The sequence below is a fragment of the Leucoraja erinacea genome, chromosome 1, assembly GCF_028641065.1.
Source record: "Leucoraja erinacea ecotype New England chromosome 1, Leri_hhj_1, whole genome shotgun sequence".
Classification (NCBI taxonomy): domain Eukaryota; kingdom Metazoa; phylum Chordata; class Chondrichthyes; order Rajiformes; family Rajidae; genus Leucoraja; species Leucoraja erinaceus.
In genome coordinates this window covers 58,672,806-58,690,585 of record NC_073377.1, presented here as the reverse complement: position 1 = coordinate 58,690,585, position 17,780 = coordinate 58,672,806, and the positions used below count along the sequence as shown (strand labels likewise).

The following is a 17,780-nucleotide window of genomic DNA, read 5'->3' as shown; positions in this document are numbered from 1 at the left end:
ATATTGTGAATTCTTGTATGAATGTTATTTGAACACTTAGGCTTTTTAAAAATGTTAATCTTTTCTTAAGAAATGGATAGATGTTTAGATCTAGTAATTGAATTTTGTAATTAGCTACAATTGGGTAACTAAGTAATTATATGCTTTAATTTCAGGTCATCCAAGTAAGATTGTTTCATATTTGTTTCAGAATGCTTCAATCTATAATAACTGAATATTTCTTTCAGTTCTCTTAATTTTTAAGAAAGTTATAGGCTTTTGACCGTCCTCGATCACAGCTTTTGTGTTAAGTCAATGTATAAGCAATAGGGAACAAGATGCTGATTTCCGAGTATGAAAATGGCCATAACTTTTTTAATACTGAAGATATGAAAGTGAATTATGTGTCAAATTAAACTTCTTTATATGCTTTATCTGATGGGATAAATTGCAGACTTGATTTTTTAAATCTCAAATTTTGTAACATTGATATTACACACCAGGGATAATTTACAATTTTTTACCGGTCAGTTAACCTACAACCTGTACGTTTCTGGAGTGTGGGGGGGAAACTGGAGCACCTGGGGAAAACCCACGCGGTCGCAGGGAGAAGGTACAAACTCTGTACAGACAGCACCCGTAATCAGGATCAAACCCGGATCTCTGGTGCTGTCAGGCAGCAACTCTACCGCTGTGCCCAGTGATAAGGACCAAAAACTTACATTGATTTTTTTTCCCCTAGACTTTTGGCAAGCGGTGATCAATTTTAATACTCTAATTTCCTCAATAACCAGGAATAGGTAACTTGGAGCAAGTTTGGGATGAACCAGTGACCAATCCGATTAAGTTATTTAGCAAGTTTAATACAAAGCAATTATATTCCTGTTTGCTCTCGTCAGATCTTACAATATATCAAAATAAACCAAAAAAAGCAATTATCTGGAAGAGGAACCATCACCAACACCATTAATGCAACTTTTAAGATGATATAGTTTCAATGCTTAATCCAAGGTTACCATTTCACAATTTAAATACATGTGCACTGACATTCCTTTCCTGGTACTGTTGCAGTGAACCTTTACTGGTACCTCTTTTCTTCTTTGAAATTAGAGTACAAATACAGACACCAAATCTACCTATTTGAAGCAATGCTTGAAACAGTCATCAGATCCAAAACCTAAATTCACTGATTACTAACACATGAAAATGTCTTTCAAATATAAAATCAAGCTCTTACCCGAGGAATAATCCAAAATCCAGATTTCTAGCATGATACAATTTTCCTGAATGTAAGAAAGATAAATTTGTTCAGTTCTTCCTTTAATTGATCTCAACAATGCTGGTAGCATGGACAGAAGGTTTGGAACCCATTCACCATCTTGCCACCCCACAGTAAAAGGAAGCATAACTCAGTTTATCTGGGAACATGTAAACTGGAGAAATAGACAATAAATGACTAAAAGTTGTGTACATGCCGTTACAAAAGGTGAACAGTCCCATGAAAATAAAGTGGAGGACTTAAGGGCAAGTTCTTTATCAAAGGGAGCTGAGGGAATGCTCCGTGTTCTGTTTCACAGAGACATGGCTCACCCCCAGCTCCCCAGGCTCAGCGGTCCAGCCTGAAGGGTCTCCATCCACCGTATGGACCGTACACTGGCATCTGGGAAAGGGAGAGGAGGGGGCGTCTGCCTCATGGTCAACTCTGCGTGGTGTTCCGACGTGGCAGTCCTGTCCAACTCCTGCTCTCCACACCTCGAACATCTGGCGGTGAAGTGCCGTCCCTTCTACCTCCCAAGAGAATTCACCTCCGTTATCCTGACCACGGTCTACATCCCACCACAGGCAGACGTCCGTCTGGCACTGGAGGAGCTGCACGCCGTGGTCAACAAACACCAGACGTCTTACCCCGAGGCATTTACCACCATTGCTGGGGACTTCAATAAGGCGAACCTCAAGAAATCACTCCCCAACTTCCACCAACATGTCTCCTGCTGCACCAGAGGACCAAACACCCTCGACCACTGCTACACCACCATCAAGAATGCCTATCGCTCTATCCCTCGCCCTCACTTCGGTAAATCCGACCATACCGCGGTGCTGCTTCTTCCTGCCTACAGGCAGCAATTGAAGAGCGCACCCCCAGAAGTGAGGACAGTACAGAGCTGGGGGGGGGGGGGGGGGGGGGGGGGGGGGCGGCAGAAGAGCAACTCCAGGACTGTTTGGAATCTGTAGACTGGGAAATGTTCAAGGCAACGGACTTGAACGAATACGCCACAGTCGTTACAGACTTCATAAAGAAATGTGTGGAGGACTGCATCCCTACAAAAACCTTCCGAATGTTTCCCAATCAGAAACCTTGGATGAACTTTGAGATCCGCACTCTTCTAAAGTCCAGACACGGGGCATTCATGTCCGATGATACAGTGGCCTACATGAAGTCCAGATACGACCTTGGTAAGGCCATCAAAAAGGCCAAAAGGGACTTCTGCTCCAAACTGGAGGATGAGACAGATGTTCGGCAGCTGTGGCGGGGCCTGAATGCAATCACCTCCTACAAGGCGAAACCAGGAGGCAGCTCGAATGTCGGTGAAAACATCACTCCCTGACGAGCTCAATGCGTTTTACGCACGCTTTGACAGGGAGAATACTGATGTGACTTCCCAATCCCCCATTCGCTGTGATGGTATTTCAGTCTCAGTCACAGAGGCTGACGTCAGGAAATCCTTCAGAGGGGTGAACCCCCGAAAAGCACCTGGTCCTGATGGTATACCCAGTCGTGTTCTAAAAACCTGTGTGGACCAACTGGCGGGAGTTTTTACGGACATTTTCAACCTCTCACTTCTGAGGACTGAGGTCCCCACCTGCTTTAAAAGGGCATCAATTATACCGGTGCCCAAGAAGAGTAAGGTGACGTGCCTCAATGACTATCGACCAGTGGCACTAACGCCTGTGGTGATGAAGTGCTTTGAGAGGCTGATCATGGAGCAAATCAACTCCTACCTCGACAAAAACCTGGACCCACTGCAGTTCGCTTACCGCCACAACAGATCAACGGTGGATGCGATCTCGCTGGCTCTCCACTCCGCACTGGACCACTTGGACAACAAAAACTCATATGTCAGGCTGTTGTTCATCGATGACAGCTCGACATTCAAAACAATCAGCCCCTCCAAACTGGTTACCAAACTCGCAGAACTGGGTCTCTGCGCATCCCTCTGCAACTGGATCCTCGACTTCCTCATCCACAGACCACAGTCTGTTCGTATTGGTGGAAATGTGTCAGCCTTGATAACAATCAGCACGGGAGCACCTCAAGGTTGCGTGCTCAGCCCCCTGCTGTACTCACTCTATACTCATGACTGCGTAGCCAACCACAGTGCGAACTCCATAATCAAGTTCGCTGATGACACCACTATTGTGGGGCATATCACTGATGGGGATGAGTCAGAATATAGAAGGGAGATCGAGCAACTGTCCATATGGTGCCAGCGCAATAACCTGGCCCTCAACACCAGCAAAACCAAGGAACTGATTGTGGACTTTGGAAGGAGTAGGAGGGGGACCCACAGCCCCATTTATATCAACAGGTCGATGGTTGAAAGGGTCAAGAACTTCAAATTCCTGGCCGTGCACATCTCTGAAGATCTTTCCTGGTCTGAGAACACTAACGCAATTATTAAAAAAGCTCATCAGCGCCTCTACTTCCTGAGAAGATTACGGAGAGTCGGTTTGTCAAGGAAGACTTTCTCTAACTTCTACAGGTGCACAGTAGAGAGCATGCTGACCGGTTGCATCATGGCTTGGTTCGGCAATTTGAGCGCCCTGGAGAGGAAAAGACTACAAAAAGTAGTAAACACTGCCCACTCCATCATCGGCTCTGACCTTCCTTCCATCGAGGGGATTTATCGCAGTCGCTGCCTCAAAAAGGCTGGCAGTATCATCAAAGACCCACACCATCCTGGCCACACACTCATCTCCCTGCTACCTTCAGGTAGAAGGTACAGGAGCCTGAAGACTGCAACAACCAGGTTCAGGAATAGCTACTTCCCCACAGCCATCAGGCTATTAAACCTGGCTCGGACAAAACTCTGATTATTAATAACCACTTTCTGCTATTTGCACTTTATCAGTTTATATATTCATGTGTGTATATATTTATATCATGGTATATGGACACATTTATCTGTATTGTAGTAAATGCCTACTATTTTCTGTGTGCTTAAGCAAAGCAAGAATTTCATTGTCCTATACAGGGACACATGACAATAAACTCACTTGAACTGGAACGAGGTTCACTTAAAAGTAACAATTCAAACAGTTTAAATTAATGATCCAGCTTCGACCCAGAGTCCACACCGACCATTGATCACCTGTTCATTCTAGTTCTGTTATCCCACTTTCTCGTTCACTCCGTAAACATTAGAGCCATTTTCTTTTACAGAATTTATTTAACCTACAAGCCCTCATGTCTTTGAGATGTGGCAGGAAAGCAGAGCACCTGGAGGAAACCCACGTGGTCACAGGGTGAACATGCAAACTGCACGCAGACTGCATCCGAGGTCAGGATCAAACCTGGGTCTCTGGCACTGTGAGGCAGCAGCTCTACCAGTTAATGCATATTTTGTTCTAAAAGGTATGTTTGAACATTTTTACCCAAGAATTGTTAATTTCTTCAGTTTTCTCCTTTTACCCACTCCGATAAACTAGACCAACTCAGCCAGTGGCACAGTGGTAGAGTTGCTGCCTTACAGCAAATGCAGTGCCAGAGCCCGAGTTCGATCCCGACTACGGGTGCTGTCTGTACGGAGTTTGTACTTGCTCCCTGTGACCACGTGAGTTTTCTCTGAGATCTTCGGTTTCCTCCCACACTCCAAAGACGTACAGGTTTGTAGGTTAATTGGCTTGGTAAATGTAAAAATGGTCTCTAGTGGGTGCAGTAAAGTGTTAATGTGCGGGGATCGCTGGTTGGCACAAACTTGGTGGGCCGCGCGCGCTGTGTCTCTAAAACTAAAACCGTAAATGAGAAATGTAATTTCTGTTGCTGACGTACCTGCTTCATCTTCCGCTACAAGTGATGTGCACACTGTAAATACCTCATAGAAGATATTAAATAACATAATTTCCCCTGGAAATGCAAAGAAACATGGTTTAAAGATAGTTATGTTTAAGAAGGAACTGCAGACTCTGGAAAAATTGAAGGCAGATAAAAATGCTGGAGTAGCTCAGCGGGTGAGGCAGCATCTATGGAGCAAAGGAAAAGGTGACGTTTCGGGTTGAGACCCTTCTTCAAAATAGAGTACAATTATCAGTTTTTCCAAATTCAGCAAATCACATTTGAATATTTTTTTAAATCTAAAACTATATTCAAATTTCTCCTTGGTTTTCGGGCGATTTCTATATTCAAGAGATAGTTTGTTCCTGTAGGTAGGGTAAACAAGCACATTTTGGCACACTGTACAGAAAGTAAGCAAAACTCCACTTACTGAACTCCAAGAGTGGTACAATCCCAACCTGAAATGCATTTTACATGAAGAGACTTTGTTTTTGTTCTGAAAACAAAGCCTCTTCAGCGGATAGGAATTCAAAAAGTGATGTGAATATAGTTAAAGACTGAAAATGTCAGACTCACTATGAGCTAGATTGAGGTTTCTCACCTTAATGTGTCTGCAATAATTAAGGGTGAAGAAAAATTAGCCTACATTGAAGTTCAGCTAGATTCAAAATCTCCACGATCAATTTACTAGTGATTTAACACATGAGATAAAGAACTATCCAATATTTTGATCACTCCTCTTTAACTAGAAGCACCTAAAACAGCAACTAAGATAAATCTCATCACGTGAAACAGGGATCTTCGCTGCTATATGTGATCTCCTGAAATGAGCGAAATGCGTACAATGTTATTAACTATAACTGGGCTGATGTATGGAGGACGTTTGCAAATATATCCATAGAACAGTACAGCTTTGGCCCTCAATGTTGGTGCTGAACCTGATGCCTAATAAAACTCATCTCGTCTGCCTGTACATGAACCATATCCCTCTATTCCCTGCACTTTCATGTGCCCATCTAAAAGCCTCTTTAAAGCCGCTGTCGTATCTGCCTGCACCACCGCCCCTGGCAATACATTCCAGGCCCCCACCACTCTCTGCGTTAAATACTTGCCCTGCACATCTCCATTACACCCCCCCCCCCCCCCCCCCCTCACTGTATAAGTATGCCTCTAGTGTTGGACATTTCCACCCTGGGGAAAAAAGATTCTGACTATCTACCTGCTTTGGTTAGAAGGTATAATTAAACAATTACCTTTTGAATCTGGTTATTTTATTCTTAAAAGTTCAAATGTTTAAAATTTATAAGCAGATTGATAATTAGTTTAGTTTATTACTGTCACATGTACCGATGTACAGTGGAAAGCTGTTGTTTGTGCATTATCTAGTCAAAGAAAGACTATACGTGATTACAATCAAGCTGTCCACATTGCACAAATAAAGGATTACGGTACAACATTTAGTGCAAGATATATCATTGAAATCCGACAAAGTCCAATTAAAGATAGTTTAATGGTTTCTAATGTGGTAGATGAGAGGTCAGGATTGCATTCTAAGCTGATGAGAGGATCACTCAGTCACCAGTTCCATATTCTTATGATTATCATAAACATCCATGTAAAACTAGGTAAGTACTAACGGGGCTGATTTCATAAGGTGTATAATTTCTTGTTCAGTGTGACGGAAGCAGTAGTGTTGTGTAATCTACTTGTGCAAAGAAATGGGTCAGAGAATGACCAGATTTTAAAATCCAATCAAAATAAAGCGTGCCAGCAAAAACCAGCACTAAAAATGGAGATCAAATTGCATCAGATTTTATTTGAAGTGGATGAAGCCCGCTTCACATCAGACAGTAGAACCAGACTAGTTTTGTATTTTAAAGATCACAAAGGTATGCAGTATTCAATTTAGATCACTTTTCAGTTTCAAGAAGCCTAGGATAGTAATTAAACATTAATTAGAGATCATGCAATGATACAAATGTTATGGAAATAAATATGTGGCTTGTGCAAATTTCAACCAAAATGTTCTTAAATATTTTTTTTCAGCAAGCCTTAAAATTCTTTGAGAAATTAACAGACACAATAGCCAGGAATACTGCAATGTGTGTAATGTAAGATGCCCAAGTCACCAATAGTAAATGATAGTATCCATGATTAAAATACATTTCCACAATACATTTGATCCTAGAATACATAGTTTCAATGGCAAATAACAATTATTGTAAAATAACCATCATACCCAAAGGCAAACCAGATACATCAGCAATTCCCTTTAGTTCTTCGTTAAATGGAAAAGGAAGAGTGTCTACAAGTGGAGCCTGAAAGTAAAAATGCATTTATAATATTGATATATGATAACAAAATCTGAAAAAGTAGAGGTTTATGCTATTTGCTTAATCTAGGCAATGAACTTCCAAACTGGGCACCAGGATATTAGTTAACTAGCAGTATAAAATTAATTTATTTGAAGAGAGGACTCATGACACTGAATTTCAAGAGCATTTCTATCTAGGACACCAGTTTTGCAAAGGTTTTTGACAGCTTTATTTTTCACGTTTACCCTAATGATCGTTTGCCTCTAATAAAATCTGACAATAAATAAATAATTTGTGTTCATTATCACAGTTTCTACAGATAAAGCACTGAGATGGGTTGTTAGAAATCTCAATAATTTTGAAACGTAGAAATAAAATCTAAAAATTATCCTTACCAAATGTTTGTCCACTAGATCAATTAATTTTCCGCTGGGAAAGAAATCAAGTGCCAATTCCTTGATTGCCTTGATCAAATTGGTCAGCTGAAATAAATAAGTTAATAATATGTAATCTTCCAATACATGTTAAGTTATTCGATAAAATGAGAAGTTGGTTAAACACACAATTCGAACTGTGGGCGCTGGTGTTTTTCTTCAAACATTTTTCTACAGATTAACTAGGTTTTGAGAATTCTGAGTGGGGCAGAGTGTTGAATTGCCTGTGCAAAACAGGGAGCAAATAAAGATTGGACACATTATTTTCAAAGTGGCCCTGTTTAGTTTTTTTTTTCAATATAATTTCTATACAACACCAATAAATAGCCCCAATTTGTTACAAAGAAATATCACATACACATTGTTATATTTATGCTTATCTGAAAGAGGGTTGAATAAACCAAATTCATCACAAAACAAAAAGCACGGGGATGGATTGCTATTTTTGTAATTAATGGTTAATTTCTAAAATACTTTATTTTACTCAATAATAACAGTTAATTAACATCTGATGTGACCATTATAACCATAATTCAACAGATTATTTTTTAAACGTATTTCCCTTTTAGTATCTACAAAGAAAGAAAATCACATTTGAGTAAAATGAAGGCTATTTGCCCTGTTTTTTTTTTTAAACATTTTCTCTCTGGGGTAGTTATTCAGTGGAGGACATGGTTTACCTTATGCTGGCAGCCAGGATTGCTAAAACAGCTGAGCCAGGATTGTGAATATTTTTTGTTTAATTCTAAGGAATCGGAATCAAGAATGATCTGCATAATATCCACATGGCATTTTCAAATTAGGTTAGCAGGTAGAGGTGGTTTGGAAGTTAAGATAGGAGACGCCAATAACACTGCTTTGAACATCACTCTGTTTGACATTAATGGTGCAATGGTGCTTTATTGTCACGTATCCACTGCAAAGTAACATTATTTTTGTATAGATCACATGTGGACAAGTCGCCATATTTTGGCGCAATTTACAAAAAGTCTAAAGTCTGGCCCACGTGCCACATGTACTGGAGCGGCTCCTGATCAGGTAAGCTCCAGGCTGCTACACGGCCTCCTCCGTCATCCTCAACTAGCTCAGCCCGCTAACCAATGTCCTTCGCATCACTCTACTGCCTCCCGTGGACACCTCCTGCAGCCGAGCTTATAGGCAATACCACAGTCCCTCTCCTAACGCCCCATTCCTTGCGTCCATTGATCATTAATTAATTTTATTGCGGGGAACATTAAATCTGGGCTGTCCTGGTTGTGCCATCCACAATTCAGCCATTCTTGTGGAGTGCATCAAAGAAAGATTTAAAAGAAAATTATGTATTAAAAAATGGTAGTCGCATACCTCCACTTTTCTTTCTTTAATCACCTGATGCCACCTTTGACGTGGAGCTGAATCAAGATTTATCTTGTACCAAGGAACATTTCCCACAAACCTGTGAACATATACAGCAGAAAAGTTGGTGCAAAAAGTAATTATAATTGTTGTAAATCTAAACCAAAGACAGGACGTTGATAGTTCTAGCAGATCAGGTAGCATTAGTGGTGCGGTCAACAATCCTTCGAAACATTTGAGTGTGTATTACAATGTGGCATTAAATGGAAACATGTTTATTTGTAGTGATAGATACTGATATATAATCAGAGAATGATTAGTCAAAATTATAAGATAATTCATGAAATATTTTGATATCCATTCAATTGCTGATCTCCCTAAATAGGCTTTAAAAGGTCCATAGTTCTATTTTAACTAAATTGTGAAGATTCAAACGGATTGGAGAAAAAAACCCAACAATTTTCCATATCATTTTTTTCGCATTTTAGCTGCAAATCAGTTCACAATCATTAAATATTAGGGGAGGTGGTGGTGTTTGGCTTGTGTGGAGCCAATTATAAAAGGCATGAGTTTTGAATATTGAATGGATGAGATACTCAAATGCTAACACTATTTGGTGATGAAAATACCACAATTCTATAATAGAGGCTTTCGTAGAAAAATAGGTGCAGGATAACAATAGAGGTTAGTCACAGATTATTCCGTCTGTTTCAATTTGAGTGCTTCAAAATCCCAGAAACAAACATCAGAAGTTCAGGAAAGACTCTTGCAAAATTCTTACTTTATTGGTCACTTTCACCTAATGAAAATAGAAAAGCATTGCAGAATTCATTCTACAATAGAAAAACTCAAAATGAAAGCTCAAATATTCTCAAAGTTTTCCAGAATGTTCTCTGGATAAGAGGGTATTAATTATAAGAGGCTAGGATAACTTCGAGTGTTTTGTCTGGAGTTGAGGCTGAAGGGAGACCCAATAGATGTATGTTTAATTATGTGGCATTTATTGTCAGAACCTTTACTGTACAATGGATATGTTTAAGGTGAAAGGCCAAAGTTTAAAAGTGATGAGTGAAGCAAGTTTCTTTTTTTTTTTTTTTACACACAGAATGGTGGGCGCCTGGAACAAGCTGACAGGGATGGTGGTAGAGGCAGATACAATAGTGGTACAGGTGCACAACCTTTTATCCGGTGTTCCAGAAACCGAAAAGCTCCGAAAACCGGCCATTTTTTCCAGATGTCGTCTGCGCACCAAAGCTCGCGTTTGGCACCAAACTTGACCCAAAACGACCCACGGTCAACCCAGGTCTGTACTACTGTAGCGGCTGCCTCCTCCCTGGAGACCGGGAGACGCTTAAACATCTGTAAATCATTGCTTAAATGTTAGTCAGTTAGTTTGGAGGGCTTTTATGTGAAGGGGGGTGAAGGGGTAAACTTTAATTCTTAGTCCCCTACCTGGTCGGAGAGGCGGGGAGCGGTCAATGCCTTACCGGGTCGCCGTGCAGTAAGCTCCGCAGCGCTGTGGCCGTTGGGGCTGCGGGCGGTGCCAGTTGTAGCTCCGACCCCGGCAACTCTACCCCTGGCTGCGAGGCGCTCCAAATCCAGCGCCGCCCGCGGCCGGACGCCCCAGCTCCGCGAATGTCGGGAGTCGGCAGCGTCGCAGCGCTGGGAGCGGGCAACGCCTTATCGGGTCGCCGTGCGGCAAGCTCCGGAGCGCTGTGGCCGCCGACACACAACATCGCGGAGCGTCGCTGGATTTGGAGCCGCGCAGCCAGGGGTAGAGTTGCCGGGGTTGGAGCTCCAACCGGCGCCGCCCGCGGCCGGACGGAGCCCCCAGCTCCGCGGCTCCAAATCCAGCGACGCTCCGCGATGTTGTGTGTCGGCGGCCACAGTGTTCCGGAGCTTGCCGCACGGCGACCCGGTAAGGCATTGCTCGCTCCCCGCTGGTATCCCAGCGCTGCGACGCGGCCGACTCCCGACATTCCCGGAGCTGGGACGTCCGACCGCGGGCGGCGCTGGATTTGGAGCGCCTCGCAGCCAGGGGTAGAGTTGCCGGGGTCGGAGCTACAACCGGCGCCGCCCGCGGCCGGACGGAGCCCCCAGCTCCGCGAGGTTGGGAGTCGCCGACCAGGTAGGGGACTAAGAATTAAAGTTTCCCCCTTCACCCCGACTCCACCACCACCAACACATAAAATCCCTCCAAACTAACTGACTAACATTTATGCAATGATTCTCCCGGTCTCCGGGGAGGAGGCAGCTGCTCCAGACTTTTCAAGCCGCCCGCGCTACCTACCTAATCTACGCTAAAAATCTTCCATTCTGAAATCCGAAAATGTCCGAAATCCGACAAGTGTCTGGTCCCAAGGCTTTCGGATAAAAGGTTGTGCACCTGTATTTAAGATTCCTCTACTCTGGGCAAGAGACTTCATTTAACTGATCTATTCCTCTCACGATTTTGTACACCTCTGTAAGATCACCCCTCATCCTCCTGCACTCCAAACAATAGAGTCCTAGCTGCTCAACCTCTCTCTATAGCTTAGGCCCTCGAGTCCTCTACTCTTTTAAGATGTTTTTAGATAGGCACATGGATATGCAGGGAACAGGTATATACATCACGTGCAGGGAGATGAAATTAATTTAACTACATTTGGCAAAGACATTGCGGGTCAGAGGGCTTGTTCCTATGCTGTACTGTTCTACGTTCTCACATTACACGTTACTCAGCTCTCAAATTGCTGTACATAGGAAACAACAGTGTTTGGTAGACTGATATGACCATGTAATGTTAGGCAGAGATTATAACACCAACCACTCATTTTAAACTAATATGTCTCACATGTGGTTTAAAGTCTGTAAAGGGAAAATGGGGACATCACAAATGCACTGTATTTTCTTTTGAATGTAATTCTGCACAAAACATTTCTAAAATGAATTGGCTAAAAAATATTTTAATACTTACGTGGGGCCTGCTGGTGGATACATGCCTCTCCTGCAATTTTCTGTATACTGTCAAAGAGAAATAAAGCTTCTGAAAATACTAATATACTTTTTGCATTATAGCAAACAAAAATACTGCAAATCTACTTTATGCTACCTTCTGGACTTTATATCTACCTTCTGGACTTTCAGAAGGCTTTTGACAAGGTCCCACATAAGAGATTAGTATACAAACTTAAAGCACACGGCATTGGGGGTTCAGTATTGACGTGGATAGAGAACTGTCTGGCAAACAGGAAGCAAAGAGTAGGAGTAAACGGGTTCTTTTCACAATGGCAGGCAGTGACTAGTGGGGTACCACAAGGCTGGGACTCCAGCTATTTACTGTATATTAATGATTTGGACGAGGGAATTGAATGCAACATCTCCAAGTTTGCGGATGACATGAAGCTGGGGGGCAGCGTTAGGAGGAGGATGTGAGGAGGATGCTAGGAGACTGCAGGGTGACTTGGATAGGCTGGGTGAGTGGGCAAATGCATGGCAGATGCAGTATAATGTGGATAAATGTGAGGTTATCCACTTTGGTGTCAAAAACAGGAAAGTAGACTATTATCTGAATGGTGGCCGATTAGGAAAAGGGGAGTGTCATGGTACACCAGTCATTGAAAGTAGGCATGCAGGTGCAGCAGGCCGTGAAGAAAGCGAATGGTATGTTAACATTCATAGCAAAAGGATTTGAGTATAGGAGCAGGGAGGTTCTACTGCAGTTGTACAGGGTCTTGGTGAGACCACACCTGGAGTATTGCGTACAGTTTTGGTCTCCTAATCTGAGGAAGGACATTCTTGCCATACAGAGAAGGTTCACCAGAAGGTTCCTGGGATGTCAGGACTTTCATATGAAGAAAGACTGGACGAGGTTTGTACTCGCTAGAATTTAGAAGATTGAGAGGGGATCTTATAGAAACTTACAAAATTCTTAAGGGGTTGGACAGGCTAGATGCAGGAAGATTGTTCCCGATGTTGGGGAAGTTCAGAACAAAGGGTCACAGTTTAAGGATAAGGGGGAAATCTATTAGGACCGAGATGAGAAAAACATTTGTCACACAGAGAGTGGTGAATCTCTGGAACTCTCTGCCACAGAAGGTAGTTGAGGCCAGTTCATTGGCTATATTTAAGAGGGAATTAGATGTGGCCCTTGTGGCTAAAGGGATCAGGGGGTATGGAGAGAAGGCAGGTACAGGATACTGAGTTGGATGATCAGCCATGATCATATTGAATGGCGGTGCAGGCTCAAAGGGCCGAATGGCCTACTCTTGCACCTGATTTCTATGTTTCTATGCTCTTCAAAGCATTCTCCCAACATGTTGGAACTGTGAAAAGATAATGAGTTCTGTGTGGTGCAGAGGTCAATGAAGAGAGAGGAGGGGGGAGAGAGAGAGGGGCGGGGGGAGAGAGGGGGGGAGAGAGAGGGGGGGGGGAGAGAGAAGGGGGGGGGAGAGAGAGAGGGGGGGGGAGAGGTAGGGGGAGAGAGGGAGGGGGGGAGGGAGGGGGGGAGAGAGAGGAGGGGGAGAGAGAGAGAGGGGGAGAGAGAGAGGGAGAGGGGAGAGAGGGAGAGGGGGAGGGGAGAGGGGGGGGGAGAGAGAGAGGGGGGGAGGGAGAGGGGAGAGAGGGGGAGAGAGAGGGATAGGGAGAGAGAGGAGGGGGGAGAGAGAGAGTGCCTTTTTAATTCAACCCAAACAAGCCAGAGAGAGAGAGAAGAGGGGAGAGGAGGGGGGGAGAGAGAGAGAGAGGGGGGGAAGAGAGGAGGGGGGAGGGGGGGGGGGGGAGGGAGAGAGGGGGGGGAGAGAGAGAGGAGGGGGGGGGGGAGAGGATGGGGGGGAGAGAGGAGGGGGGGGGGGGGGGGGGGGGGGGGGGGGGGGGGGGGGAGAGGGGGGGGGGGGAGAGAGAGAGAGAGAGAGAGAGAGAGAGAGTGCCTTTTTAATTCAACCCAAACAACCATTTGCAGGCAGTGCTTTTTTACTTCAAACTAACTATTTTCATTTTCAAACCAAATTAAGGGTATTCACAGTGCTGTAGACATTTGTTCAGTGTCATTCAGAGCTCAGAGTGACAGAGACTAATTGACAGAGCTCCAGCTTGCAGAGACTAATTGAGGCACGCAAAACTTCCTGGTTTTATAGTCCCTTCCCCTGCCTCCAGCGGGGGCAGCAGAGAGAATGGGGAATTTTGTAAAAAACATTAATATCTCTGTCATATTTCATCGACGGGAAAAATCCTCGGCACACATACGGCGGAGGGGGTCTCTGAGCGAGGTGGCCAAAAATGACGGCCGTAGGTGGCGGTGTTCTCTCGGAAATCGCAGCACAGATCGCCAAAACCGGTCAAGAACAGAGTTTTAGTAATATAGATTACCAGCACATCATGTAAGTTTACTTGCAAATATTTAAAGTTTGGAGATACAGCATGGAAACAGGTCCTCTGGCCCACTAAGTCAACGTTGACCATCAATTACCCTTTCACACTAGTTGTGTTATTCCTCTTTCTCATGCCCTTCCTATACACTCAGGGCAATTTGGTGGCCTTGCACCCTTCTTGAAGTGGTAAGAAACTGCACATGAATTTGGTGGCTTTGCACTCTGCTTGAAATGGAATTTCAAGGATTAGCCGCGAGTCAACTGCCAGCCCACCAGCCGTGAGTGAGTGAGCTGCCAGCACAACAGGCTTGAGTGACTGAGCTGCCAGCCCAAGAATCCATACTAGCCCTCTGGAAACCAGTCCCTTTGGCCCACAACACCCATACTGGCGCTACAGAAAGCCCCTCCCCCCCACTGGCCACCAATATTGGAATTGGTGGAGAGGTGGAATATTGCGTTGGGGGACCAGCCCCCCCGTGTGATGCTGGGACCCAACGGGTCCCACTTAGTCGAGTAAATACTAGATCTTTCCATCAGGCAATTTTATGGAAGGTCCAATTATCATTTGGATGTGAACAATGAAATAAATTGATCTCCAATAATGTGGCATTTATGAAGGCCATTAATTGAGTGGGATTCCAACAGGAAGAGCTCCAAAATTCCATCCTGTTACCACCCCCAAATCAGGATGTTCTTAGAAAATGCTCTTTTTTGGTGCAAATCACAATTGAGACATTTTGAAAGAAATGTATTAAAGAAATAGGGCAAAGAAATAATTGAGCAAAAAAACTGACTGCTTGAGGAACTCATTAGGTCAGGCAGCATCTGTTGACTGAAATGGACAGACAATGGGCGCCTTCGTCAGACTTGGGAGCCCCAAACCAAAATATTGTCTGCTATTTCCCTCTACGGATGCTACTTGACCCGCTGAGTTCCTGATCTGTTTGTTATGTTAACTGCTCCGTTGCATTTAAAAAAAAAGTTATATTATTTTTCTCACATCATTATTTCACTTCCTTATTTCAACCCATCTGCACATTTTTATATTCCTTCAACTGAACAAGTCCAAGTTAGAAATAAGGGGAAAGGGCAGTAATTCTCATTCCAGCTAGTGTAGAAATAGGCACTTTAGTCATGTAATATCTCTAATTCTTGATGTTTTCTTTTCAAACGATTCCAGGATAACGTACTAATAAATAATATAACGTACATTCTTTTTTTATTTTAGTCATTTTTGATAATATATGTATGTAACCTTTTGAGATTTTGATAGTATTGAGTTACAACCAAGACACACCCTACTTTTAAGTAAGAAGCAAATGCCACAAGTGACTCATGACCTCAGAAAATATTAATTGACAATGAAAAAAAATCAGTCTAGTCATAATCAGTAGTGTGTTTATGAACATGTACTGTAATCAAATTTGCTGAATTGGACTTGAGAGTAAACTTGACAACTACACTTATTATCAAACTTAGTTATGCAACGGGCAACAGGCTTGGTTACTGGTCGCAGCAAGACACGGATAAGTAGGGGCAAATAAGCCAGTCGCGTACATCAGGAAAACGACTGACGAAAACTATGATATAAATTCTTTATTCTTCTCAGAAATGCCATCACATGATGAATCAACTAATTCACGAGAAATCAATGTAACTCCCCTGCAAGAGCATATGATTAGGGATGGATAAGGTGCCTGCAGTTTTAAAACACCATTGCTATTTCAAAGCAAAACCGATGTTGTGATGAAATGGGGATCAGTGCCCCGAAGATAGACACAAAATGCTGGAGTAACTCAGCGGGACAGGCAGCATCTTTGGAGAGAAGGAATGCGCGACATTTCGGGTCGAGACCCTTCTTCAGTCTATTGGCAGGGGAAAGTTAAATGGGAATTGTAAGGTGTGAAATTAGGACAAAGGGAATGAGATCAAGGAAAAATGCAGAATAGATTAGGCAGGTAGCTGGTAGAAGATAACTACAATAAAACAAACAGAGATAAATGCCCCAATCTCTCTTAGAGTTACACAGAAGTTCAATCTGGAGTTTTGTGCATATCTCCAGCGTGAAACTTGCGGAGAGTTTTGCAAAGGCGAAAGCAGTGAAATCATCGTATCATGCGGTTACCGATCATGTGATGACACCCACCACCTGACCAAAACTTGACAACGACACTTATTATCAAACTTAGTTATGCAACGGGCAACAGGCTTGGTTACTGGTCGCAGCAAGACACGGATAAGTATGGGGCAAATAAGACAGTCGCGTACATCAGGAAAACGACCCCATGCGAACGATCGACTAGTTCTGATCAACTTCTAAATATAATAAAGGCACAAAGTCTTTGGGTAACTCTTTTCCTGACTCTGCGGGTCAGGAAGCATGTCTGGAGATATGGTGAATAGGTGCTATTTCGGGTCGAGACACTTCTTGAGCCTGAAGAATGATCCCGACCCAAAACGACGCCAATCCATGTTCTCCAGAGATACGAGTAGAAATGAACTGTAGATGCTGGTTTACATTGAAGGTAGACACAAAAGGTTGGAGTAACTCCTTCTTAAAGCATCTCGACTCGAAACGTCACCCATTCCTTCTATCCGGAGATGTTGCCTGTCCCGCTGAGTTACTCCAGCATGTTGTGTCTATCCCCAGAGATACTGCTTGACCCGCTGAGTTACTCTGGCACTTTGTATTGTTTTTTTGTAAACCAGCATCCGCAGTTCTTTGTGCTTCGAAATACAATTGCGTTTTTTTTTAGGAAGGTGAACAACTATTTGTAAAAATGTTTAAGAAGGAACTGCAGATGCTGGAAAATCGAAGGTACACAAAAATGCAGGAGAAAGTCAGCGGGTGCAGCAGCATCTATGGAGCGAAGGAAATAGGCAACGTTTCGGGCCGAATCGGCCCGAAACGTTGCCTATTTCCTTCGCTCCATAGATGCTGCTGCACCCGCTGACTTTCTCCAGCATGTTTGCGTACCAACTATTTGTAAAAAAGGCTGGTAACAAACAGAACCCGCGACTCTGTCTATGAAGAAAACTTTGTTTCAAACATTGCCGATGTTCCTTGTGCTCAGAGCCGCGGGATCAAAACATTCGGCGCAGCACCAACCCGGAAGCACTGACAGGGAACCACCGCCGGACTCTGCACAGTCACTCGCTCACTCACTCACCGGCGGCACAAACTGCGCCGATGTGAAGACGGTGAAGGTAACCAGCAGCGAGCACCAGCCCAGCGACTTCATCCCGCACCTCCCGCCGCTGCAACACCTTCCGAATGTGGCCCTGGGAGCTCGTGACAGCGGGTCGGGGCCGGGCC

The 17,780-nt window shown here is 43.7% G+C and overlaps 1 protein-coding gene across 1 annotated transcript in view; it reads right to left on the bottom strand.

Moving 5' to 3' along the window:
* Positions 1-17,780, bottom strand: part of asah1b (N-acylsphingosine amidohydrolase (acid ceramidase) 1b) — a 34,530-nt gene extending 16,750 nt beyond the window's left edge. The window contains exons 1-7 of the mRNA XM_055635280.1: positions 17,635-17,780; positions 12,073-12,119; positions 9,126-9,216; positions 7,743-7,829; positions 7,272-7,350; positions 5,030-5,104; positions 1,217-1,262 (exon numbers count right to left, since the gene is read on the bottom strand). Of these exons, the coding sequence (XP_055491255.1) occupies positions 1,217-1,262; positions 5,030-5,104; positions 7,272-7,350; positions 7,743-7,829; positions 9,126-9,216; positions 12,073-12,119; positions 17,635-17,706 (497 nt within the window). The 5' untranslated portion in view covers positions 17,707-17,780. The remainder of the gene's footprint in view (positions 1-1,216; positions 1,263-5,029; positions 5,105-7,271; positions 7,351-7,742; positions 7,830-9,125; positions 9,217-12,072; positions 12,120-17,634) is intronic.